Raw genomic sequence first — 27,460 nt, forward strand, 5'->3', positions numbered from 1 at the left:
TCTAGCTCTTAATTTGTGATGCTCTGCTATATTCTAGAATCTAGAACTAGGTTCTTAATAATCAGGTTCTTCTAGAATCAGTTTTTTACATGGATTCATATATACACATATATACATATCCCTGTATATGGGTTATATATTATCCTAATCAATGTAACAGCTATAAATGTAAAAGTTTTAATATAATAATGATATCTAGCATTTATGTATCACTTTAAGGTTTGCAAAGCATTTTATGTACACTAAGGACAGATAACAATAACAACTCATTTCGTCTTCACAAGTCTGTGAAGTAAGTGTTATTATCTCCATTTTACAGATGGGAAGACTGTTGCTGAGAGAGATTTAGTGAATTGTCTGGGGTCACACAGCTAGTGAGTGTATGAGGCAAGATTTGAACTGAGATCTTCTTGACTTCCAGACTAGCACCCTATTCACTGCCCCACCTTTTATAGCATTCATTATGTAGAACACAACTGCTAACCATCCCTCTCTCCAACAACAGACCACTAGAGTCATCAAGGGATTTTACTTTATTTTATACTCACAAAATGTAATTATACCTTTTTATAACAGTCTCATAAGATTCATTTGAGTTTCCTTTGGTATAAAGTAAATATGATTAATTTATTTTAAAAATGGAATGCAAAATGTAGACAACATGATATCTGCCCTTGAGGGGCTCACAATTTAGTTGGGAGTAAAGAGATGGAAGTTCAGTGTTCTGGGGGCCTTAGAGAAGACTTTACAGAGGAAATTGTGAGAGACAGCAAAAGTTAAGTTTCCACAGTAAGTTATTGTTAATTGATGAAGTAATTGAGAATAAGTTAGATAATCTGAAGGCCAGCAGTCTGCTGACTTTCAGAAAATTACAAAGTTCTTGATAAAGGGACCAGATCTACAGCTAGCTGGAACTAGCCAAGAAAAATGACCTTGAGTTACCTGGAGAAGACTTTTCTTCACTGTGCTTGCTTAATGAACCTCATGCAGACACACCCTGCATAAAATTATCCCTCAATTTTTTGATCATGGGTCTTATGTTAAAGCATGTTTGGGAGGGGGGAATCACACAAGATGGGGGGGGGCGCAGTTACATAATGGGCATGTAGAGAAGATGGTGACTTAATGGAGAACGGACCAATCCATCTCCTGGTGGGAGGATCTGTCTTGAACTAACAGTATTTATCTCATCTTGCTTCTGCATTCAGGGCTGCCTCCTCCTGAGAAGAGGGTGGGGATCTGCTTTGGCCAAAGTGTTCAATTCCTCTGAACTCTGCTGTAATAAATTTTCCTTGATACCTTATTAGTGTCAGGTGTGTTTCTAACAATGTGGTTCAGAAAAAGAGGTAGTTAGGAGAGGAGATGGGAGCCCATACCAAAGGAACAAGCTTTTTGTCAAGTCTGGTGGCCTGTTCTTACATTAGTAAGATAATCTTGCCATTGTATCTTCCACAAGGCAGTGTCAAGCTACAGTGCTCCTGTAATATCATGGAGTATTAGACTGGGACCTAGGAGGGATCTCCTCATTTTACCATCTAATTTATTCTCCTGACTTTTTAGATGATCAAATTTAGGTACAAGGGAGTTACGGATCTGCTCAAGGGAATGCAGAAAGTCAGTAGCAGAGTTGACTTTCTAACCCCCTTTCTGCTCCCAGGCCCAGGCCTTTTTCACCAAGGAACAAAGAATATGGAGAACACTGAGTCACAGGGAAACAATTGCCTGGAGTTAATGAAGGAGTGGAATGGGAAGGAATCCTGTCTTCCAGTCTCTCCATTAGCCTAGCAAATGGAACCTCTCTTTTCTTAGCTTAACAATGGCCTTATTACAGAGGGGGATGTTTTTGTAGGGGTGTGTGTGTGTGTGTGTGTGTGTGTGTGTGTGTGTGTGTGTGTGTGTGTGTGTGTGTTGAATGACATTTTTTTGGAAGAGCTGAAGCATTGTAGTATAATGGAAAGGGACAGGAAACTTGGGTTCTGGCTGGGCCTCAGTTTCTTCCTCTGTCAGATGAAGGAGACCTTATATTCCTGAGGGCAGGGTCTGTTTGTATCTCCAGTCCCTAGGACCTTGTAGGTACTTAATAAATACTTGTTGATTTGATTGATTGACTGATGGGAAGGTCAAATGAGATATTTAAGTTCTTTTCTAGTTCATAGAATGCTGGTTTTGGAGTCAGGAATATTTTGGTTCTCATTTAGCCAGAGATGCTTAATACTGACCACAAGACAATTCACTTGGTCCCTTTGAGCCTTGGGCAACTCTCTAAAAACTTACCTATTAAATTATCACTGGGTTGGCAGTCTTTATTGGTGGAGGGACTTTTTATCACTGAGAAAATCAGTTTGTTGACATGAAGGCCTAGTATCCCAAGATCTGTCAAAGAGATCTTCCAAAAGTATGTCATTTATTGACCAATCAATAAACTCCAGTGTCTCCCTATCACTTCCAGGATCAAATATAAAATCTTTTCTTTTTTTCTTTCTTTTTTTTTTGGTCATTCAGAGCCCTTCATAACCTGCCTCTCCTCTACCTTTCCAGTTTTTTATACCTTGCTCTTCCGCCCACTCCCCATGGACCCTTCAGTCCATTGACAGTGGCCTCCATACTGTTCTTCAAACAAGACATTCAGTCTCAACTCTGGCCATTTTCATTGTATTCCATATATGTATATGTCCTGTATGTATGTGTGTGTGTATGTATGTATTGTCCTGTGTATATGTATATGCATTATATATATGTGTAATGTCTTATACATATATTTGTACAGAGTTACTACTTGTCCCTTCACTTTAGACCTTGAGCTGCCTAAGAATAGGGACAGTCTTTGGTCTTCCTTCGTATCCTCACTGATTGGAAGAGTTCTTGGCGTAGAATGGAGCTTAATAAATATTTATTGGCTGATAAGTCACCTCGTGGACATGGAACATGTGAAACTGTCCTTGGGTTGAAGGTGGTTGGCTCCTTGCCCTTATGAAAGCTAGTAATGACTGCTGGCCTCTCGTCTCCTGAATTCAATAAGGAAGAAAGGACGGTTGGCTTCTGTGTCTGGTCCTGTGTGAATCTTCTGGGTATCTCTGCTCTGTTTCATTAGCCCAACTGGCAAGGCCAGCTCTGCCTGTTGGTGGGGGCCCTTTCCAACGAACAGAGGGTTTGTAATTGTTTTAATGGCTCATTAGTTACCTTTCAGTGAAGGTCTCTGTAGGAATACTGTAATTACTTTCTTCTGCTTTCTTCCCCAAGGCTTAGTAACCTGCTAATAATGATTACTGTATGAGCTGTGAGCTACGGTGCCAGGAGGAGGATATTCAATTAAAAAGTCCCCAGGTTTTATGCTCGCCATGACACTCTTGCTTCCCTTGTAGGAATTTGGAGGTGGAAGGGACCTTCAGGATCGTATATGTTCCAACCTCTTCATTTTACAGATGTAGAAACTGAGCCCCAGGGAGGGGAGAATACTTGCTCAAAGTTGCCCAGATCATTAGTGCCAGAGCTGGAATTTGAACCCCAAGCTTCCGAATCCCAAATCAGAATCTTTTCCATTTCACCAAGGTCAGGTTATTGTTCAGGTCTGGATTTCTTTGGGGAATGTTACTGTTCTCCCTCCTAAGCACACGAAGGGAGGGGGAGGGTCATTAGTTAAGTAGAAATTTCAGTTTCTTGCCTTCCTCCCAACCCCCTTTTAAGGGAAAACAGTGCACTGCAATTGTGAAATCTGGGTGCAAAGCTCCGTTTGGGTCCAGAGTAATCGCTCGTATGTGTGGGTGGAAGCCATTCAACTTTGATATGGCCTTAGTTAGCGGTCAGCTCTACTTTGTGCTTGTAGGCAGTAAAAAGGGGGTGAGATCTGAAGACTAAATATACTTTTGATTGTCATGACAGGCCTTCAGGGCCACACGTGTCCCTCTAAGTCTTCAAGTGTGGCCCTTTGGATTCAAACAAAAATCCAAAATCTAGGTTTGCATTTAAAAGGCCACACTTGAGTACCTAGAAAGCCACAAGTTACTCTGAGGCTGTAGGTTCCCCACCCCTGGGATAGAAATTGGGAAGCAGTGTGATGTATCAAAGAAAGTTTTGGACTTGGTGTCAGCAAAGCCCCGGGTTCAAATCCTAACTGACATTTATTAGCCATCCAGCCATGAGCAAGTCATTTAATTCCTGAGTGATAGTCTTCATCATTGAAATGACATTAGGACCTGGGACTGAATCTGATTTCATATGGCCAGGGGTAGTGGTTCTGTAACTTATTGGTCTCAGGACCCCTGTACACCCTTAAAAATTGTTTATGTGGGTTCTGTCTATTGATATCTACCTAATTGGAAATGAAAATGTCTCACTGTTACTATGAAAATAGTTTTGACCTCAACGATCTCCTGAAAGAGTCTCAGGAACCCCGAGCACTCCTTAGACCACACTTGGAGAACTACTGACCTGGGAAACTCCTAGCTCTGGAGGAAACTCTCTCTGCCAGTGTTGGTGGGTAACTTGAGAGGTGGTGAGAGGGAATCGGGAAACCATAATTCCCCCATCTGGGAGTGTTTGTGTTTGGAAGCTAGGATGTGTCAGACACAGGATGAAGAGTGGAGTCCTCCTGGCTTTGAGGCCCTCTCATCTACTACGCCCTACTACCTCTTTGAGATTGGGATAATAGTAATAAATGTATAATCCACCTCCTGGGGATGGAAGGTTGGGAGGGAAAGTGTTTTGCCAACCTTTAAGCATTGTGGAAGCAGTGCTATTTTTTTCCATATCTATAAAATGCAACTAATAACACTTGCACTACCTACATCGTAGGGATATTATGAGAAAAGTATTTTAAACAGTATAAAAATGTAAAATGTAAAAATGTAAAAATGAGAAAAGTATTTTAAACAGTATAAAAATGTAAAATGTAAAAATGAGAAAAGTATTTTAAACAGTATAAAAATGTAAAATGTAAAAATGAGAAAAGTATTTTAAACAGTATAAAAATGTGAATTGCTATTTTTTCCCTCATCTGTAAAAAAAATTTTTTCTACTCCTATTATGTTCTATCTGCCTTCCTTTCCATTAGAATGTAAGGTCCCTGAGGGCAGGGACTCTCATGATTGCTTATTTTATGTGCCTGGCACATAGTAAGCACTAAATAAATGATCTGTCTAAAGTGCAATATAAAAGTAAAATTATTGTTTATACATAAAATTTAAATTTATTTATATGTTATGTACATTATATATAAAATTAATTTAATATATAATTTAAATTTATTTAAATATAAAACTATTGTTATTAATAGAGGCAGCGTATGGATATCTAGTCCCTTTCCTTTTGTTGTCCTAAATTAAAGCAAGTAGCACGCTTTCTGCTTTGTCTTTTCTATCTTCTTTATTGAGAAAGGTTTAAAAAATGATTTTCAGGGATCATGGTGTCTGTAGAAATGAATTTTGAGTCACAATTCTGGTTTTTCTTTATTTTTCCTTATTAGTTCTGATTTATTCTTTTTTATAATTTCCGAAATTATCTGATGTCTCATGCTGGCCTGGAGCTGACCCTGGGTTCTTAGAAGTTATGTCTTTAGAGCTCAAGCAGTGTTGGGTGTTATCCAGCTGCAAAGCCTTCAAGTAGGGATGTGGTGATGGATTGGGTATCTGTCATCTGAGAAGCCCAGCTAAATGCAGAGAGGCTCCTTATGACTGACCACAGGGTGGTGACCTTTATTTGGCTACGTACAGCAGCACATGAGGACTGACTCCCAACACTGATAATCCTGGTGGAGAGGACACCCTCCCCAATAAAGTTGATAACATTGCAGAACTTTCCTAAGTATTTAAGAAATAACAAGTATTTGAAGTATCCTGGGAAGGAGGGATTTGTTTTATCTTCTGCCCCAGAGGGCAGAACCAGCAACAGTGCATAGAAATTGGGAAGAGACAGTGATTGGTTTTACATAAAGAAAACTTCCTAACAGAGTTGTCCTAAAGTAGAATGTGTTATCTAGAGAGATACAGAGTTCTTTCTTGCTGGAAGTCTTTAGCCAAAGTTTAACTGACCACTTGTCAGAGATCTTGTAGAAGGGATTTTTTTAAATCAATAGGTCATAAATTTAGATCTGGAAGTGACCTTACTGGTCATCTAGTTCTAGTGCACTGTTCTTATTTTGCAAATAAGGAATTGAAGCTCACGTATTGGGATCTGCTCAAAGTCACACAGATAGGGATTTGAACTCAGGTCCACTGATTCAAATCCAGCCATTTTTCTCCTGCACCATGCAATAGATTCCAACTCCTGAGATTTTGTGATTTTGTGTTGACCAAGGACTTAATTCAAAGCAGGAAGGGACATTGAAAGACAGTATGATCTGCGGTCCACTTTTTTATACACCATATTTCTATTTGAAATTAAACATTAAGCCACCAAATCGGGGTGGTGGAAAGAACCCTGGGGACGGAATCAGGAAACCAGAATTCTAGCATTGACTTTGTCACTAGTTACCTTGGAGACAGAGTCATTAAACCTTAGTTTCCTCCCCATAAAGTGAAGGACCAGGTGTTCTCTAAGATTCTTTACAACTCCTAAAGGACTTTCAGTGATTTGATAACTTGCAGAAACTTGCCTGTTTCATGGTAGCCCATGTTGATGATTTTAAGAAAAAAAATTGCTTTTCGTTGAATGAAATTTTTGGTGGTTTAGGCAACTGCCAGGAAACTTGGATTATTTTTCAGAAATCCCACATTTATGAATTTATAAGCAAGTGAATTAAGTTAGCATAGCATGTATATGCTTATGTAATATTCACTTCTCTTCACTTATGAAGATTAACCCCTCCCATCAGTAGAACATTAATATTGGATAATTCTTCCACTAATGGGGATTATTGTATACTGAATCAATCTTGCCCATTGTCCAAATCCCATTTTGTATCATGTCATACATTTAAGTAGCTGACTAAAATTAGAGTGATATTCTGTGACTGAGGAAACAAAATTTTGTTTTTGTTGTTTTTTTTCCTATTTAAAAATTAGTGGATCTGAATTCGGGAGATGTAACAGGGCACCCTCGTATTTCCTTTGTCTAAGTGTGATAAATTTTTCTTGGTCAGTAATCTAAAAAACAAGTAAATATGTAGGGAAAACATAATGCATGTGGTCTCTCTCCAAAGCTTTTTAGCTTTGGTCATGATTCTGATGGGGATATCTTTTGAAAAGAGCCTTTTTATTCCCCATCTCTCTTGTCTCCCCTCTATCCTGCACATGCCTCCTTCCCCAATAATTAAAATTTAAAATGGGGTATACACGAAGGTGGTATTAAAGGTTTATGAAAAGAAGACTTGTAGTCTTTTCCTAAGTTGCTTATATGGATTTTTTTCTACTTCTGCTTAAAAAAAAGTTTAGGAATAAAGGTTCTTAGGAATTTTACTGAGAGATGGAAAATCCTCATGATGAAAAGATCCATAATAATCCTCACAGAAAACAAGCACATACTTTGAGGGATGCTTTTTGAAAAATAAATACCTAGACTTTCCCTTTCACTCTGGAACTAGTGTTATATGCTGAATGTCAGTAGCTAATTTTAGAGGCTCTGGATACAGGCAAACAGGGTTAGGTTGGATTCTAACCTACTTCAGATACAGATCTTACTTCTGTGACCTGTATTTGGCAGAGGACATTGTGTTCAGTGAAAAGGAGCTTGGGAGGCAAATTTTTTCCAACCCTATATAGATAGAGTCTGTCAGCAGTGGAGGCAAGTTAACCAGTGGTCCCAACTTGTAGGGCTGAAAATAGGGGAGCTTTATGCAAAGCCCTAAAGCTGTATATTACCTGAGGGCATGAAATCAGTTTAGATGAATCTAAAATCCTAATTTTAGCCAGCACCAGTTGGTTGAATGACTATAAAGACTAGCTTTTTCTTGTTTTTCCCTATTTAAAAATTGAGTAGTTTAAATTCCACATATCTCAGGAAAACTTTAAAAAAGGAAAAATTCTCCCTCCAAAACTTTGCCCTCTGAAAAGTATGCAGCTTGTACCCTGCAGGTATTCTCTTTTTTCCTGGATCTCCCAAGAAAGCCAAGGGGTAGGGTGATAGCTTGACCTTTAGGGTAGAGTTTTTTTTAAAGCATTTCTTTGGGTCATGGATCCCATTTTGATGAAGCCTGTGGGCCTCTTCCATGAACAGTATTTTCAAGTACATTAAATAAAATGTAAAGGTTACCAAAAGAAACCAATTATATTGAAATAAAGATGCTATATTTTCCCCATCCAAAGGCGTGGACCATCTGAAATCTGTCCATGGACCCCAGGTTACCAACCCTTGCTTAAAATCTCTATATAGCTCCCTCCAAGTATGTTTGCATTCTGTCTTTTCAAAGGTTTTTGGCCAAATTCTCCAGCCCACATTTTATATCGTATTTTAAGGGTTACAGAGCACTTTTCTTCAGAACAGCTTGGTGAGGTACCTAGTGAAAATGTTACCAGCCCCATTTTATAGGTGAGAAAACAGATGGAGTGTCTCATTGACTTGTTCGGCCACCTGGGAAGTCTCAGAGTTGGAACAAAGACCCACATCTCTCTCCTTCCTCCAGGGCCAGGGTCTTCTGCTTTACCCTGCTGCCTTTTATACCCAGTGTTGATATCCTGGTACCAGGAGGAACATAGGAAAAGGAAACTATCTTTGATGATTGGAGGAGAAGCCTACTTTTCATTGGCTTTCTGAGAATTCATTCTCCTCACCTGGCTGCATCTGGTTCAGTCATGCTGGATTAGGTAGTTTCAGTTCAATTCCCTTGGGATTCCAGTTTTAATTGTCAATAAACGGTATGGACTGAGTGCCTATCATGTGCCCACTCCTATGCATAGCATTGGAAAGAATGCTGAGAAGCATATCTTTGCACCAGACAATGTGAGGTCTTTTTGGGAAGCAAGGCAATTCCAATGTGGTTTATTAAATAAATGCTTAAAAAAGAAAAAAAAAAGAAAGAAGGGGTTGACCACCAGGAAGAATGATACCCTCCAGCACATTTTATTTCTTCATGTGAATGAGCTTTTCCTAGGTGAAGCCAGCCCAATTTTTCAAGAATAACAGGTCCTTTCTAAAGTATTGGGACTATGTTTTCCAGAATTACAGCCCCCGAAGTGTGAAAATCAGAATTGTGTGTATTACTCTGGGTTGAGGTGTAGATAGGCTGTCGTTTTGTTTCCAGGTGTCCAATACATTCTTGAGGAAATGAAGCCTTATTCTTGAGGAAACGACCCTTTATCTGTTTATTTGTTTTGAGAGCTGTCAGTTATAACACCAGTTCCTCTTTTTGAGTCATGAATGAAGGCTTAGTGCTTGCACATGTGATGCAGTGGATAGAGTTCTGGCCTGAAGTCAGGAAAGACCTGAGTTCAAAACCAGCCTCAGACACTTACTAGGTACATGATCCTAGGCAAATCTTGAACCACAGTTTGCCTCAGTTTCCTTATCTGTAAAACAAGAACCTACTTCCCAGGGTTGTTGTGGGAATCAAATGAGATAATTATAAAGCACTAAGTACAGTGCCTGGCAAGTATAATAATAATATTAATAATTAGAATTATGTTACTATTATTACTGTTTAACCATAGGATAATTCCCCCAAAATGTATTATTTTGTGCTTCATCTACATTAGAGTTCATGTTCTGCTCAGTTGCCTTATGAGATCATAGTTTGGTACAATTTTTATAATTTTATCCCAATAACCTTAACATTAAATAATAATACTATTAATAACAGTTCACATTTACGTCAGAGGTTAATGACCTTTATGTACTCCGGAACCCTTTGGTAGTCTAGTAAATTCTTTGGACTTCTCAGAATAATATATTTAAATGTATGAAAATAAAATACACAGGATTATAAGGGAGACCAATTATGGCACATTGAAATAGTTATCAAAATATTTTTGAAAACTCAATAATTCCCAGAACCTCTGGTTTATATAGTACTGAAGTTTGCAAGGGGGTACATATATACATACATACACATACATATATACATGCACACGTGTATATGCACATACATATATGTGTATATACCTATGGATATGTGTATATGTATGTGTATACATGTGTATGTGTGTTTATCTACAAATACACACACACAGATTCACTTGATTCCCAGAAGAGCTTAGTGTCTATCATCTTTAAACTTGGAGATTTTGCTTTATAATTTTTCTTCTGTATCATTAATAAAACTATTTTGGAAGACCTGACTCTTTCCACTCTACCTTGCTAGGAATAGTGACGATAGGCTGAATGCAAGAGAGCCTCATGGAACCTGATAGGATTAGTGGTTTAAGTAAATTACTCTTATTGCTTTCATTTTAGCAGTTTTGACCACAAGTTTTCTTGAAAGAGCTCCAGGAGGTCAGTTAAGGATGATCTCCTTTTGCAGAAAGCATGTTTCCTTTAATCCAACTTTTTTTTGGCTTTGGTTTTGCTTACTTATGTATATAATGATCCACAGCACCTTGTAGGCTGTGATAGGTGCAAGGAGTCCTCCAGCCCTTCTTGGACTTGTCCCAGGACTGATTGAAACTACTTTCTATGGAGGAGCTTTCAGATTATGCAAAAACTTCAGGTGCACATGCTGTATCTTGTGGATTTCAAGTATTCCCCCCTTTACCATGGTTGTCAGAAATCAGCAAGGCACTGTGTGGGCATCCCAGTTGTGTTTGGAGAAATTGTCTCCCTTGGTACTCAACTTTACTTTATTATGGACTATGGAAAAAGTATTTTGCGTTTTCAGATATTAATGTCTTAGATAAGTGGTCAAAGGATACAGACAGTTTTCAAAAGAAGAAGTGAAGCTATTAGTGACTTTATGAAAATATATCCCCCATATTGCTAATTGTAAACCAATCACAATTGAAAACAGCCCTGAGATTTTAGTTTATATCTTGCCAGTTGACAAAGATAAGGTATGGAAATAGTCAGTGATGAGGGGACGTCTATGGGAAGACAGGGAAATTAATGTACAATTGAAGCAACTATGAGTTTGTCCAACTATTTTTATATCATTTGGGAATTGTGCAAGGAAAATGGTTGAACTGTCTGTACAGGCAGCCACAGTGACAAATATCCAAGGGTGTCAGAGTTCGGTAAGCTGAGCAAGGAAGGTCTCCTGTATACCACAACATTTATAGTAGCACTTTGGGATAGCAAACAGCTAGAAATAATGTGAGGATCCATGAATTGGGGAATGACTGAAAAAAGCATGGCATAATATAATAACATAATTGTGTTTCTTTGTCACAAGATAGGAGTTTCAATCCAGAGAGGAAGTTTATTTTATTTTATTTGCATTTTCTCAGAAATGACTGGTGTAAAGACAAAAAGGATAAATCAAAACATTTCCAAACATTTAAAAACCACTAATACCAGGTCTTTTCCCCCTTTTCAGTGTCAGTTATTGCTTGAAGTGGCCTGGCCTCTATTTATCTTCTTCATATTGATTTCTGTACGACTCAGCTATCCGCCCTACGAACAGCATGAATGTGAGTATCCCCGCCTTAAACTTCCTGATAAAATTCAAATTCTTATTACAGAGGGAGATAATTCATGTATTGTTGGTAAAAATTAGAAATCTTATTACATGGTGGAATAAATTGTTTCCAGGAGAGCTTAGTTAGAAATCTATCCCCATTAGAATTAAAGATGAAAACCAGGGTCATCCCCCCAAAATTATTAAAGGGCACAGTTTAGGAGATCAAATGCCCACGTTTGTTCACTTTTGACCTCTGCTGTTGTTTATAAGGTATGTTAATCCCACTGTATTACTCCTGGATTATCCCTGTTTGCATTGGCCAAGAGAAGATCATTTATTAGTGCTGTAGAAATATTCTGGCTGAGAGGACAAACATTTCAGTATAGGACAACCATCCCTTCACATTTTGACACATGAAATGCAATTTTTCAGAGATAGCTGTGTGATGGGATTGCCCTTTCAATCTACATCTGATTCTGATGACAAATGTAAACATCAGACATTTCTAATCTCTTTTAAAAAGATGTGGAAACGTTCCCCTAAATGTGATTTCCTAAATTCAGTGGAAAGGAAAATCGCAACATTTGGGTGGTGACGTTGAAAGCAAGATCCACTCTGATGACTGGGATAGAAGATAATATTGCTTGATTGAGGTGTTAAGGCTCAAATTTCAAGTAGGCAATTTTGTTTTACCATTATTTAAAACATACTTAACCACAACAAAGGAAGTTTTTCTGTTGGCTCTGATGCAAATCTGTCATAATATATACTTCTTTTTTAAAAGGAAAATGGTAGCTGGGCGTGGTGGCACATGTCTGTAATCTCTGATCCTGGGGAAGGCTGAGTTTGGGAGCTGGAAACTCTGAGCTTGTGTGATGCTAAAAGCTGGTCAGGTGTCTACACTAGGTCCAACACCAATTTGGTGATTCTTTGGGAGCAGAGGCTACCCAAGGAAGGGTGAACTCACCCAGGTTGCAAATAGAGTACGTCTGAATTTCTGTGCTAATCATCAGTGAGATTGTGCCTGTAAAACCTCTGCATTTTCAGCCTGGTTGAAATAGAGAAATCCATTGCCAGGGGAGAGAAGAACTCATCCTTTGTTTATGAAAACAGTAGAACTATCAGAAATTTATGATTTTTTTTTTCTTTCAGTAGAGGACTTATTCTCAAGAATCAATCCATTGTCTTCTTTCAACCTGTGGTTCCATTTGTGACCAGTGACATATGTTCAATAGGTGGCTGAGGTTTAGGGGTGTAGGATGTGGTTATGGAGTAAAGTAAGGCTAACTGGTTCATTAAATGGCCAAACCTATGACCTTGGTCTCTTTAATTAGTGACATATTTTAACCAACTTTATTAGCCACACTCTTTGTGAAATTTAGTGCTGTTTAGTCATGACCCAGAAGTGGTTTGCCATTTCCTTCTCTATCTCATTTTACAGATGAGGAAACTGAGGCAGACAGGGTGAAGTGACTTGCGCAGGGTCACACAGCTAGAAAATAGTCTGAATCTGGATTTGAATTTAGGTCTTCCTGACTCCAGGCCCTAATGTCATCTAGCTGCCCCATGTTTTAACCAGCTTAACTAGCCACACCCTCTATGAAATAGTGAAAGATTACATTTTTCTTTGGTAGGAGAGAAAAAATCCTTTTTTGATCCATGCAGACAATGAAGTTTACCTACTGTCCTGTCTGGTTTAGTCAGAGATACCCCTACGGGGTGGACAGGCAATGCTGTGAACTAGGGTAAGTCTTGCCAAGTGCATGCTACCCTGGGCCCCTTGAGTTATACCAAACAACTCTCTCTAAAAAAAAAAAAATTCTTGTGATTTGAGCCAGTACCATAGAGGATTCAAATATAATTTGTGTTCTCCAATCTCACTGTGTAAAATGACTCGTGGGCAGTAGATTTTAATTCAGCATCGCATCTCAGAAATTTCATGGATTAATAGGAAGAGGGCTATACAGAGTCCAAGAGAGATCTAAGTACAAAACTTGGTGTAGTTACTCCGCTTTTCATCTGTAAAACTAAGATAGCACTACTTGGAAGTAAGCACTTGGCAGACACTGAACTGCTGTGTAAATAAGTGTGAGCTATTTTCATTGGAAGCCATTATTCACATTTCAATAGCTGAGGGGTGGGGAACCCTCAGCCTGGAGGCCACATGTGGCCTTCTGGATCCTCAAGTGCTGCCATTTGACTGAACAAATCCTTTTATTAAGGGGATTTATTCTATGAAGTCTGGATTTAGTCAAAGGATCGCACTTGAGGACCTAGAAGGCCACATGTAGCTTCGAGGGTGCAGGTTCCCCACCCCTGAAATAGCCCTTTAAGGTTTACAAAGCACTTTACCTGCATTTGATCCTTACAACAACCCTTTTGAAGAAGGTTTCTATTATCATCCTTATTTTACAAATGAGGAAACAGACTCAGAGAGGTTAGTGGTTTGCTTGGGGTTGCACATTTAGTGTCTCAGGCCTAATTTAAATCCAGGTCTCCCTGACAGCAAGTCCCTATGCCACACAGTATGAGAGGATGTAGTAAGAACCCTGCTTTACCAGTTAGAGAAGTTGGTTGACTTCCCCCAGGGCCCTCCATCCTAATGTTTCTTGAGACTCTTTATGCCCACTTTGTGCCCATTCATAGTTTGATGGAATGAGTTTCTTGGTAGGCAAAAGATCAATCTGAGTTATCTAAATCTTCTGATCAGGGGCAGCTGACCCCAGTTAGATTTCTTGTTTGGTTTTCCTTTAACTGATTATGGGGAGATTAAGCAGTTGACCCGAGTCAATGTTCAACTCAACTAAGTCCCTGTTGGGAATGAAAGATCACAGGGGACTCCTACGAGTCATGTCTTTGCACATACCTGGTTTGGGTGCTATCTTTCTTCAGGGGAGCAGCATGGGATGAGAGGAGATCATTTTGCAGAGAAGAGGGATGAAATGGTAAAATGCAAATTAAACAGCATCTCACATAAACCCATATCTAGGAGCAGAAGCATTTCAGATCTTATTTAACTTTAGGGAATTAGGTAGGGATGAAAAGATGGGGGAAGAAAAGAAGTTGCCAAAGAAAAAAGATAACTAGATAGGCATTGTCCCTCTATTTTTAATAAGTTCTGACAGATGACAGCTTTGCCCAATAAACTGGACTGATTGGGTTGGTCCATGGACTTAGCCAATGTTTTGTCCTAATGCTCATCAAACAGGTTGTAAAAGTAGTTAGGGATTTTCTGTTTATGGTTTTGTTAAACTTGTTTAAATATAATTTGTACCATTTATATAGTACCACACACTACCTTATACTTTTTTTGATAATGTATATAACTTTGTAATCTTTAAAACATCTAACCTTTTGGATGGTCTTGTTCAACCTCACTCACTGTATTGCTGAAATTGTGGTGAAACTGTTTTGTTCAAAATTACACAGGCAGCAAATGGCAGAGGGGGAATTTAAATATAAACCCTCTGATTCCAGATTCTACTACCCCATATAATATTTCATCAATATCGGTTAAATGAACGAAGAACCTAAAAATGTGACCCTTTGTCAAATGATTCCATCCAGCCTAGAATTCTGCCTCTGACATCTGCACCATAACTGTCATGGAAAGGCAAGGATCTCAAAAGGCCAGGGATCCATCCGGAACATTTCTTACTTGCTGATAACTTGTTACGTTCTGTCATCTGCAAATTTACCTGAAGGCTTCTTATATCGCTTCATGTTTTGGTTTTGTGACAAGTTCATATTAATGTAACTTGCTATGTTGTTCAGGAAACTAAAAAGCCTTAAAACAGCATGAACCCTTACACAATTACCAAAGGACTGCCATGCAGATAAGTTTAGAATATTCACTAGTTAGTGGGTTTATTATTATTTTTCAAACCAGCCCGATCTCTAATGAAGTTAGTAACCCCCATTGACATGTAGTGAAAACAGCTGTAAAACCATGTATTTCTTCTGGTCCACATGGCCATAACTTGTATTAGATTTTCTCAACTAATGTTGGTTACACAATAACATTGTTGATAATGCATAACCAAACTGCACCTTAGACTCACAAAGCCCTGCTGTGACACACCATTGTTGTTAAGGAACTGATTGCCCCAATAACAATGTGGTTTCCGATGCCTTGTAGAAAGAATGAATGATTTCATGTGGGGGTAATCCCTTCGTTCGTTATATGGGCTTAGATGTTCCTCTTTGTTTGGAAATTATTCAGTGCTGGAGGAATCCTTCTATTTAATTTCAGCTCTGAATAACATTATATTCGTTGCCAAATTCAAACATTCTGGGACTTCAGTGCTTTTGGTGAAGGATAAAAGTTAGTAAGATTCCCTAAATTAAATTGCTGCCAGACCATCCTCCACTCAGCTGTCACATTAATATTCCTAAAGTAGAGGCCGGAGCATGTCATCCCATTATTCATTAGACTCTCAGGCCTTCTGATCACCTCGAGTGTAGATACGAAATCCTGTATTTGGGGATTCATAGCCCTTCATAACCTGGGTGGCCTTCTCCGACCTTTTCAGTTTTCTCATACCTCCTTCGCCCTTATTTACACAATCCAGTGACATCAGCCTCCTGGTTCTTCTTTGCACAAGATTCTCCATCTCCTGATTCTGGACAGTTTCACTGGCTGCCCGCCATGCCTGGATTGCTTTCCCTCCTCATCTCCACCTTCTGGCTTCCCTGTCTTCCTTCACGTCCTGGCTAACGTCCTATTTTCTGCAAGAAGCCTTTTCTGATCTTCCTTAATGTTGGTGCCTTCCTCTGTGGATATCTTCAATTTGTTCCATATTTATCTTGCTTGCACATGATTGTTTGCATGTTGTCTCCTTCATTGTACTGTGTGAATTCCTCCAAATTGGTACTGTCTTTTTGTCTTTTCATCCCCAACACTTAGCACAGAGCCTGGCATATAATATCGTAAATGCTTAATAAATGTTTTTTGACTTGAATGTAGGTTGATCGAAATTTATGGAGCAGAGATGTCCCTAGCAAAGTGGTATAAAATAGCCCTCCAATGCTACTGGGGTAGTCCTTGAAGGGTGGGGTGGAGTTGGGTGGGGGAGGCTGTCTCTTCTCTCTACCCTGTCTCTTCTCTCTACCCTGTACAGACCAGGGAATAGTAACTCACTGGTGGAGAAAGGGGGAACTATTTAGTAGCTTCCTGTTTTAACTCATTATTCTTGCTAACAAAGTGATCAGGTCAGTTGTTTGCATGCAGATGAAGAACTGAAAACTCTGTCAGTGACTTCTAACTTTTCGGTGCCTAGGAGCAAAGCTCTGGTCCCCCTGCTTGAGTTGGGGCCCTATCATAAAGCGTATTGATCCACAGCATGACCATAGTCATCGGGAACTGGTGTAAAACTTGGGAAATGTGAGATCCAGTGTAATAGTCATGCCTATATCAGACTTCTTCCAAATAGAATTCTCAAATGGAGTGTTTGCATGTGGTTTCTTTATGACGATGTTTGGAGATAACCTATTAATTATGTTTTGATGTGTTTTTTTTTTAATCCCTTTCTAAAACAACCTTAAGGAAGTAACTTGCACCTTTGTTTCATCATCTCTAAACTAGAAAATCTCTGAAGCCCCAAAATTTTGTGGTCCCATATAATTAGGTGGTAAAATTGACCATGTGAGGGCTTCAATTTCCTCATCCAGGGAAATTCAATAAGGGAATTATATAAAAGGTCTCAGTAACTGAGATGTGCTACAGATATAAGTTGTCAACAACATTGTGTGGCTCACACTGTAAGTGCTACATAGGAGCACAGGTATGGGAAGGATCAGTATGGACTGTGGTAAGTATTTGGAGAAAATGAGACAAAATTGACTTTGAAAAGGAGCAGACATCATGGAAGGGAGAGAGTACTTGGGAGGGGGAAAAGGACACTTTGGTTCTCCTCTTGTCTATGCCCCTAATAACTGTGTGGCCTTGGGCAAATGATCAACTCTCTGGAATTCAGTTTTCTCATTTGTAAAAATGAAAGGGTCATAAGATGAAAGGTTTAGAGTTGGAAGGTACCAGTACCTTCTGCTATCTGGACCAAACTCTTCATTTTACAAGTGAGAAAACTGAAACTGAGAGAGGTTAGGTAACTTTCCCAAGGGGTCACATAACTAAGAGGTAACATAAAAACTAAGAGGTAAGGTTGACCTACATCAAGGATTCTTAACCTAGCATCTATGAACTTGTGTGTGCATGTACACATGTAGATTTGTGTTATATTAACATATATGTATATAGAACTATTTAATATAATTGGTTTCTTTTGTCATCCTGTGTATTTCATTTTATGCCATTTAAAAACCTGATACTAGAAAGAGATCTAGAGGCTTCAAAATAAGGGGTGCTAATGGGGTACAGGATGCAAAAAAGTTTTAAGAACACATCACCTAGATGATCTGATTTCCCTTTAAGGCAGATTTCCATTTCAGAGTTTATAACTTCTATGCTTGTTTAAATTGATAAAAAGGAGAAGGGAAATTTCAAGGTAGCAGTATGACCTGATCATGGGAGGAGGGACACAGTATGCTGTGGGGAGGACATGACTGATTGGATGAGAAGAAAAAAGTTCATTTTGGGGAATAGCAGGAGATGACCATGAGGATCCCCAAGGACATTTCCCATTGTGGTTTTCTCTTCCTTACTTCAACAGGCCACTTTCCAAACAAAGCTATGCCATCTGCAGGAACACTTTCTTGGGTCCAGGGAATTATCTGCAATGCCAACAATCCATGTTTCCGCTATCCAACTCCTGGTGAATCTCCCGGTGTTGTTGGAAACTTCGACAAATCCATGTGAGTATTAGATTAGATGGTTTTCCTTTTTCAACTGGTCAGTTGACAGCATCCTCCAGAAAATGAGAATTGTGTTATTCCAGGGGAATATTGAATGGTTACACTAGGACAAAACTGTTTTTCGGAGGGATTTGCGTAACGGAAGGCAGTGTGGCAACCCTAATAGAAAGAAGTGTGACTCTGAAGTCAGAGGATCAGGTTTTAAATTCCACTTCTAATACTACCTGTCCAACCTTGGGCAAGTCACTTAATCTCCTAGGCCTTCATTGATTTAACTGTAAAATGGTGGAGGGAGGATCAGATGGACAGACTCTGAGTTTCCTTCTAGCTCAAGATCAATGCTCCCACAAAGGAGGGGAGGCAGAATTTCAGAAAGACCTTGATGCCACCATGTCCGTTAAGTAGTTTACTGTTGTAGACATTATCACTGGTAATACAGGTATGGTCAGATATGCAAAAAATAGGCTCCTTTACCACTTTTACTGTCAGGGCTTAGGCAGTTGTGGAGAGAAGAGATTATCTAGCCATATCAAAGTCAATATTTCATGGGGACAGGGGCCAAGCTCGTTTATGTGCCTAATTCCTATTTTTCTGTCCTTTTCCTCTCCTCCCTTGGCAGTCTTTCACGACTGTTCTCAGATGCTCGGAGACTCCTCTTATATAGCCAGAGAGACACCAGTATGAAGGACACGCAGAAGCTTTTGGCAACTTTGCGGAGCCTGGGGACTTTCAACTCAAGTAAGCTGAAAATTTGGTTTGCTTTGTGATTGAATTGTTCTTGCTGAAAGAAAGATGATCTTATCAGTCAACAGGCATTTATTAAGCAGTTACTATGGCGAAGAGCCAGGGATACAAAGAAAGACAAAGACCGTCCCTTCCCTCAAGGAGCTATAATATAAGTAATATAATACAGGGAGGGTAAATTGGAAGTCATCTCAGAAGGAAGGTGCCAGTGCTGTACAGGGCCTCTTGAAGAGGGCAGGATTTGAGCTGGGAGGTGAGGTTGAGGACACCAAGCAAAAATGATTTGGTGACCCACTTTGGTCTTTCCCTGAAGGAGATATCCCAGAATATCTCAGTGGCAAAGGACCCTCCAGGTCATCCAGTCCAGTCTTCTCATTTTATAGAGGAGACTGAAGTCCAGGCAGAGGAAGTGATTTGCTTATGGCTACGTAGCTAGTTTGCTAATGGCCTTTAAAGTTAGGCTTTTTGGCCTGTTAGTTTTAAGTATTTTGAAAGAAGAACTGAGAGGGTTAGTCACCTAAAATAGCTGATACATTTTTTTCCCTGGTGAATGTGAAATTACAGTCTTCAGGGAGAACTGAGATGAGTCACAGGTTAGAGACAATGAGCCTTGCAGATTGTGGAATGTGCTTTAGAATGAGCTGCACCACCATGGTGAATATCTCCAGTAACATTCTCCTCTCGGGCCTCATTGTAGTGGACGTGATTCGGAGGACCTGGATTGGGGGAGCATAAATTCTGGCTGGCTCTTCCAAAAAAAGTCTTGAGTAGGGGTCTTGGCAACAGACTGTGTTTCTGTTATCCAGCGACCAAGTCTGATAATTTTGGAGCGGTTCCTCACCAGCCACACAGACTCACAAAGACTACCTACTCAGGTGCAGAAGGGTTGTGATTTCCATTGGTAGAATGAGTATCCAAGTCAGTGACTATGGGTACTTAAATAATTGCTTAATTAGATACTTCAGTTTTTGAAGTAGTTGATGAATAACCAAGGCCAAAGGTGAAATCCCCAGACAGTAGGCAGACATTTATATATCTTATAACCAAAAATCAATTAGAATTATAACAAGGTATGGACACATAAAGGTCAAGGGTTTCTAAGAGGAAAAGTTCAGGTTGTCTAAGACTAATCACTTGATTTAGCTCGGGTGTCTTTGAACCTTGATTCTAAAAAGTAAAATCCCCTCTCTGTAGTCTCATAGACAATCCTGTTTTGTGAACTTGCCTTTGCTCACAATTATAGAAAGTAAAAGATTTTCTCCTAACCACCCTGTGAGGAAGTTTGTGTAAGTATGATTAGCTTCATTTTTCAGATGAGGCAACTGAGTAAAAGAGTGGCTAAGTATCTTGCCCACTGTCACATCGATGTTGAGGTGTCAGAGCTCCATCTTTTGGCCATGCTGCCTCTCATTTACTCTCCAGATGTGCAGTATTTAGTGCCAAATGATGATCAGTCAGTTCACAAATCTGACAATGCTACAAAACAACTTTCTGGAAAAAAAAAGTACATTTTGACTATTGAGGAAGGGGATTTAAGGGAAGGGGGATCCTTGAGTCTGCTAAATGATGATATCTCTATTAAGGAAGGAGGTATTTGTAAAATATTAATGTTAAACTGGGTTAGAGAATTATGTATTTAGAGCTGGATAGGACTAATCTAGGCCAACATTAAAATCTTAAAGGATCTCAGACCTGGGATTTTTTTTTGGGGGGGAGGGGTGAATGTGAAGAGGGAAGGGCTTGAAACTATGCTCTTTGAAAGTGGTAGAGAAGGGAGAGAGTTCTGGGACCTCTGCATTTCCTATGAAAACCTCAGAGGTGTAGGGGAGGCTATGGTGTCAGTTTGTGGACTGAAGGAATGATTATTTGGCCAAAGAACTATTAGTAGAAAGACTGTACTTCAAAATGGAGAAAGGTATGTCCAGCTATTTAAATTTGGTCAAATACTTTAATTTTAATCCCAGGGAGAATTCACATCCTTGAATCAGCCTCATAAATAAAGTTTATAAAACCTTCCTCCCATGAATCTTTTAAGGTGATGACTTTTTTGTTTGCCCGTTTTTGTACATTCTAATATCCAAGTTGGTTTTTTTGAGGGTGGGGTGGTGGTTGGAAGGGGCTGCTCAGGCTCATAAAATTTATAAACCTTCCTCCCCTGGAGGAACCTTTTGAGAGGATGACTTTTTCATTTACCTGTTTTTGCATCTTCAGACATCCAAGATTTTTTGGAGGGGAGAGGGAGTGGTGGTGATTGGAAGGGGCTGCTACTTTGACTTAACCTCTTGAGATCTCTTCCAGATTTATACGTTCTCAGTCCAAACCCCTATTTTTACAGATTAGGAAACTGAGGTGAGACCAAAGGAGAGTAAGTGATTATTAAGATAATTCAGGCAGTAAGTTATTTGAACCCAGGGTTTCTGACTTATTATCTTATGTGACCTTGGGAAATAATGTAATATTCCTGGGCCTCACTTTTCTCAGATGTAAAATAAAGGGGTTGGCTTCTGAGTTCTGGCACCATGAGCCAGGGTTCTTTACTCTGTACAGTGCTGCTTCCCTGACTTGTGAACCTTTGATGCCCTGTTGCAAGTGTGAGATCACCAACACCTATGTGCCTGCTGGGCCTGAGAGTGGGGTCAGATTATTTTATCCTTTTTTCAACAATAAGCCATTTTGGAATGCCCAGCAGGGTACCTCTGCCAGAAAACTTTACTGCTGGAATAGGGCAGCCTCTGGGGAAGGTGGGGAGTTGGAGCAATTATTCAGTCTCTGATCTTGGCTGGGGCTAACTGGGAACCAGAGCTATTTTGCTTCTAAGAAAAAAATGGTCGTTTCATCTTTCAGGCATGAGAAATCATGACAGCCACTCTCCGGGTAGGTTTGAAAAGGCTGCTGACTTGGGAACGCAGAGACCTGAGTTCTAAGAGTGGCTCAGTCACAAACCTGACTCTTGGCAAATCTTTTATCCCTCCTTGCGCCTCATCTTTCTTGTTTGGAGGGCGCAACTGTGCAAACGTGAGCTGTTGTTTCCCCAGTGCCATCATTATTTGCAAAAGTTAGGGTACCGGACTTGAGTTCTAAGGCTCCTTCCAGTTCTTGCATTCTGTAGTTCTGGGCAAAAATGTTTTATACTCACTGCAGAACCAGGGGAGAAATTGGCTGATTCTTATTGCCTCTTGTCAGCACTCGTTAGACACCTCTCAGGTACCCTGGTTCTTCCCATTTTTGCTGATTGCGTGCCATGGTGCTCAAGAAAAGTGAGGAGCCCTGCAGCGATAACTTAAATAGCTTCCCCCTTTTCTGTGCTTCTGCAGTGGCTCAGAGCCAGATCTTGGTCTAGAGGGAAATGTACAGGCACATCACTTATCTCGAGCAAGAACCAACAACTTGTTGAAGATTTCCAGCCGCACCACAGGGAACCAACTGGAGTAAAATCATTTCTACTAACCTAAGCTGTTAGTGGGCATCAAGATTAGATCATCTACTTTAAGTGGCTTTATCTGTAGGAATATTGTAGCTGAAAACATGACTGTATTTGCCTTCATACCTGGGTTTTCTGACTACATCGTGGTCATCTTCTTGTCTTTTATTTGCATCTGCTCCTTTTGAGGAGATGTCTGTGTGTGTGTTATTTGTGGACTCACAGGTTTCCACTTGGAGTATTTCCTTCCGGTAGCAAGCCATTTTTGGGGGTGGGGTGGGGTGGGGTGGCTAGTATTCCAGGCTTAGCATGTTCATTTGTCTGTGGCCCTATGGCATTTCCTTGTTTTTCTCGACATTAAGCTCTTGTTTTCATGCCCCAGAATTCAGTCACAGGAAAGCCTTCTAACTATCCTTGTTTACCCCCCAACGGGAAATTCCAGCAGAAAACCTTCCAAACATGTCTGGACAACTTTGATTATGTTATCACTAGATCTCTTTTGATTTTATTTTTTCCATAGTGTATATCCAGACGTGTGTGTGTGTGTGTGTGTGTGTGTGTGTGTGGTTAATTTTTGTGGTTGAATGTGGGTGTGGAAGATTCCTATAAATTACTCTGAGGAACATTACCCTTCTAAAGCTCTCCCTATCTTTGCTAATTTTTCATGCACAAAAGATGTTTTTTTCCTCCTTTTCCAGCAGAAAATGATTATCTCCCAAGTTACGCATATTCTGTCACCTCTCTCCCGGTCCTCACCCTTCTTAAATTCTCTGCAGCCTCTGATGCTATTGATAGCCCTCTGTTGAATTCTCTTTTATTTGGGTTTTTTTGATATGACTCTCTTGATTCTCCTTTTACTTGACTGCTCTTACTAGTCATTTTAAACTAGATTTTCAATCTTATCATGCCAGCTAACTGTAGGCACAGCCCACTGATCTGTCCTTGAGATTTCTCTTTTCCTGCTTTCCCTTGGTGATCTTATCTGCTCCCTGGGGTCCATTTATCAGATATCTATGCAGTTGACTCCCAGATATACTCACTCTACATTCCAGTCCTAAGCATAGGCATCTGAGAGCCAGTATGTTCAAAATAGTGCTCATTATCTTTCCCCCCAGACCCAGCCTTCTTCTGAGCCCCATTCCTGTGGGGGGCACACTTATAGCCACCCAGATTCCCAAGTTCAGTGTCATCCTCAGCTCCTCACTTTCACCCATCCCACCAATCCTGTTATTTCTCCCTCCATTGCTAGAAGGTTAGCCCCCAAGATGATTTTTCTGACTACAGTGGTTTTTCCTGAAGACCATCTATTTACTAAGGTATGCGTTATCATCTCTGCTGGTGGATAGAACAGTCACGTCACACTGAGGAAATCACATCTTTTAAGGGGTGTGATAAAAGTCATAGTAATGTGACCTTATTTTTAAAGCATTCTTGGCTTTACTTCTTATCTTTATTTTAGCTTTTAGATATTTAATTTTTTTTGAACAACACAGTAAACTGAGAGACATCCCAGAGGCTAGGAAGAAGTGGCTCATTCCTTCACTTTCATGTTTTTCCTTTTTCCTTACACTCTCTCCCCCTTCATCTTTGTAAAGTCGTCCTCACTAGATCTTCCTAGGATCAGCTGGGACCTTGTCACCACAGGTCATAGAATCTAGCCAGTCTGAGTCACTGACCTTTCACAGTCATGGTGCCCAGGCACACCAGAGCCAAGATAAGACACACGTGCCAAAGATGTGATTTGGCACAGACTGTGATGTGGTGGAGAACTGCTTCTGTGCCATACAGATGGCTCACCTAGGCTTGACAGGAGGAAAAGAAAATTGGGTTTGGCCTGTCGCTGGAAGGGGCGGCTATTAAGCAAATTTTGTTAGTTCCTTGCAGGTTGTTCCCCTGCCTCATTGCCTTTTCATTTCTTATCTGTTTTGCAGTTCTAAAGATGGTATCTGGTGCATTGCTTAGTGATATCAAATAGGTATTCTCCTGAATTCAGATTCCGTCAGTGTCTAGCCTGACTCTGTAGCTGGCAGTTCAGGGGAGGAGGGGGGAACCTTTGTCTGCATGTTGCAAATTAAAGCTTGGCCTTTTCGTGACAACTTCTCCATGAAAGAGAAAACAAAATTCTCCTTGGAACTCAAGCTATACTCTAGAGTAATTCTGTTTTCAAATTTTGCTATAACATGATAGTAAAACAATTAACTAAGTGGCCCTAAATCTTGTGATTATAAGGTCTTCTGACTCTTGCCAACTCAAAAGATCTTTCTTGAGTTTCCTCTACTCCCACTCAAAACAGCTACCATAAGCCCATGTTTTGGAGGAGCTTCCAGTATATCATAATCACATGAAATAATATTTGTAGAGGACTTAGCAAAGCTCTTGGTATGTAGTAGGCACTTAATAAATACTTGTTCACTCCTCTCTTCCTTTTCATAAAGATTTTGATGAACTCTTCTTCCTCCTACCCTATACATAGTGCATGGGCAGCTAGGTGGTGCAGTGGGTAGAGCACCAGTGCAGGAGTCAGGAGGACCTGAGTTCAAATTTTACCTCAGACACTTGACGCTCACTATTTGTGTGACCTTGGGCAAGTCACTTAGCCCCAACTGCCTTATCCTGGGTCATCTCCAATCATCCTGATGAACATCTGGTCACTGGATTCAGATGGCTCTGGAGGAGAAGTGAGGCTGGTGACCTGTACAGCCTTCCCTCACTCAAAACAAGGTCCAAGTGCAAGTCATGTCATTATTTCTCTGATGGCACAGTCTTCTTTGGGAACAAAGGATGACTATACACATAGTGCACTGATTTTCTTCCTAGAGTATCCCACCTTTCACCCCTAATGCTAAGGTCTCAAAATAGTGAGGGATGGAAGTAACAACATCTCTGGAACTGAATTTAGGCGTCTTAAGTTGATATTATCACTACATAGGTTGGTTTCCTGCTTTTGATATTTTAACGTTGTACAGTTACGCAGAAGCATTCAAAATATATGCTTCAGAATGTTAGAATCACCAAATCTTGGAGTTGAATTGAGCCTTAGTCTTGATTTACCCCAGTCCAATTGTTTTCATTATTTGTCCTTCATTCTTGAAGAACACCATGACATGAGGAAAGTAATGTCATGACTTGCAAGTGAATTGGATTTAAGTGGGGCAGGGCTGTGCAAAGTCACCAGCCTCACTTTCTTCTCCAAAGCCACTTGAATCCAGTGGCAAGTTACAGATCAGAATGACTGGAGATGGGCCCCTATGAAGTCTTTGACAGATGATCATCCAGCCTCTGCTTAAACACTTTGATTTAAGAGGACCTCATTGCTTTTGAAGGGACTCTATTCCATCTTGTACAGATCCAATGACTAGTTAGTTATTCTTTCTATTAAATGGAAAACTTGACTCCTTGTGCCTTCTACTTATTGGCCCTTGTTCTTTATTCTGGAACTAGTTAGGGTATGTTCATTTCCTCTTGCCAGCTCTGTAGATCCTTGAAGACAGCTGTTGTGACTCCATGAGTTTCCTCTTTGTGATGCTGAATATCCCCATTTCCTTAAACGATGTCTCACATGATATGGTTTCTACATCCTTCACTGTGTTGATTCCTTTCCTTTGAATGTGCTTTGGCTGTGGTCCCGTCAGCAATATTTGGGTGAGAATTAAATGCCATAGTCTAATAATTCATCTTAAGCTTGTATTAGCTTTGTTGGAAGCCACATCACATTCATGTGTCATATTGTTGTAGTCAGCCAAAATACCCAAGTTTTTGTCCCACAGATGGCTATTCATGTGGGTCTTCCCCATCTTATACTTTGGCAGGTCATTGGCTTTTTTGAAACTTAAATGGAGGATTTTATACTTAACCTCATTAAATTTAATCTTGTTAGTTTTCGATCATCTGCAGAATTGCTTTGGAAGGAACCCGGCCAAACCCTTATCTTAATGGCTCCATCAATGGCCTGGACTATATAGGAAATGTTGCTTAAGAAGGCAAAAGACATCTGAGAGGAAAACAGATGAAATTGTTGTTCTCTCATGTGGGGTATTCATCACTTTCTTACTTGTACCATAGCTATTAACATACTTATCTTTTCTATTAGTGTGTTCCTTGAGTACTGGAACACATTCATTTTTGCATTCCCCATGGTACACCGGCACATTGCCATGTGCATGGCAAGCGTTCAATAAATATTCATTGAGTTGAATTGGATGTTCCTCAAGAAACGTAACTGACCTCACGGTGAATGAGTTCTGGACTTGGAGTTAGGAAGGCCAGCGTTCAAATCCCTCTCTGACGCTTACTAGCTATATTGAGTGTTACACGCATGCATGCACACACATGCATGCACACACTATATGAGCATTAAATTTCATTGACTCTATGCTTTCACTTGTACCAGGACAATAACACCTGCAGCCTCCACCTTACAATGCTCTCATGAGGGTTAAATGACATAACATATGTAGAACACTTGACTGACCTTCAAACACTGTGTAAATGTCATCTATTAATATAATGAAATTTGTCATTATAGAAACTTTAAAAAAAGTTATTTATTCATTAAAAAGATGATTATGTTTGACTTGCTAAAAGAGCCCAGGCCATTGGATGCCTCACTCATTCTGGATTTTGGGCCCAAGAAGAGAAGAGCCCAGATGGTACCAAAGATTGTCTCATATAAATGGAACAAGAATTAGAGACTTGTTCTTTTGGATTAACAAGATCAACCTGAATCTTAACAAGTTAAAAAGGAGTAAAATTTTCTCAGCAACTGAGCTACTTCTGTTTCTTATATTCTTTATATTTGCATGAGGGCATTTTTATTAAAAATTTGTTGAATGAATGACAGAAGAAGTCATGCTTTCAAAGTACACATATTCCTGGGAATACTAACTTATATTATCAGTGATTCATGTCTTGTCATGGTAGTCTAAACTGTTGCGTTTCCACTAATAGTTAGCTGAGGTTGTCTGCTCAGAAGGCATGAGAGTTCAGAGGTGAGGGCGAGGGTGGGT

At 39.8% G+C, this 27,460-nt stretch overlaps 1 protein-coding gene across 3 annotated transcripts in view; it reads left to right on the forward strand.

Annotated features, from left to right (window-relative positions):
• ABCA1 (ATP binding cassette subfamily A member 1) overlaps positions 1-27,460 on the forward strand; it is a 160,163-nt gene that overhangs the window by 28,444 nt on the left and 104,259 nt on the right. For 2 of the 3 annotated variants that reach the window (XM_072604167.1, XM_072604178.1), the window contains exons 3-5: positions 11,396-11,489; positions 18,148-18,289; positions 18,909-19,027. In XM_072604167.1, coding sequence (XP_072460268.1) covers positions 11,396-11,489; positions 18,148-18,289; positions 18,909-19,027 — 355 coding nt within the window. The remainder of the gene's footprint in view (positions 1-11,395; positions 11,490-18,147; positions 18,290-18,908; positions 19,028-27,460) is intronic. The other variant, XM_072604186.1, reaches the window with a different exon arrangement.

The sequence above is a fragment of the Notamacropus eugenii genome, chromosome 1, assembly GCF_028372415.1.
Source record: "Notamacropus eugenii isolate mMacEug1 chromosome 1, mMacEug1.pri_v2, whole genome shotgun sequence".
Classification (NCBI taxonomy): Eukaryota; Metazoa; Chordata; class Mammalia; order Diprotodontia; family Macropodidae; genus Notamacropus; species Notamacropus eugenii.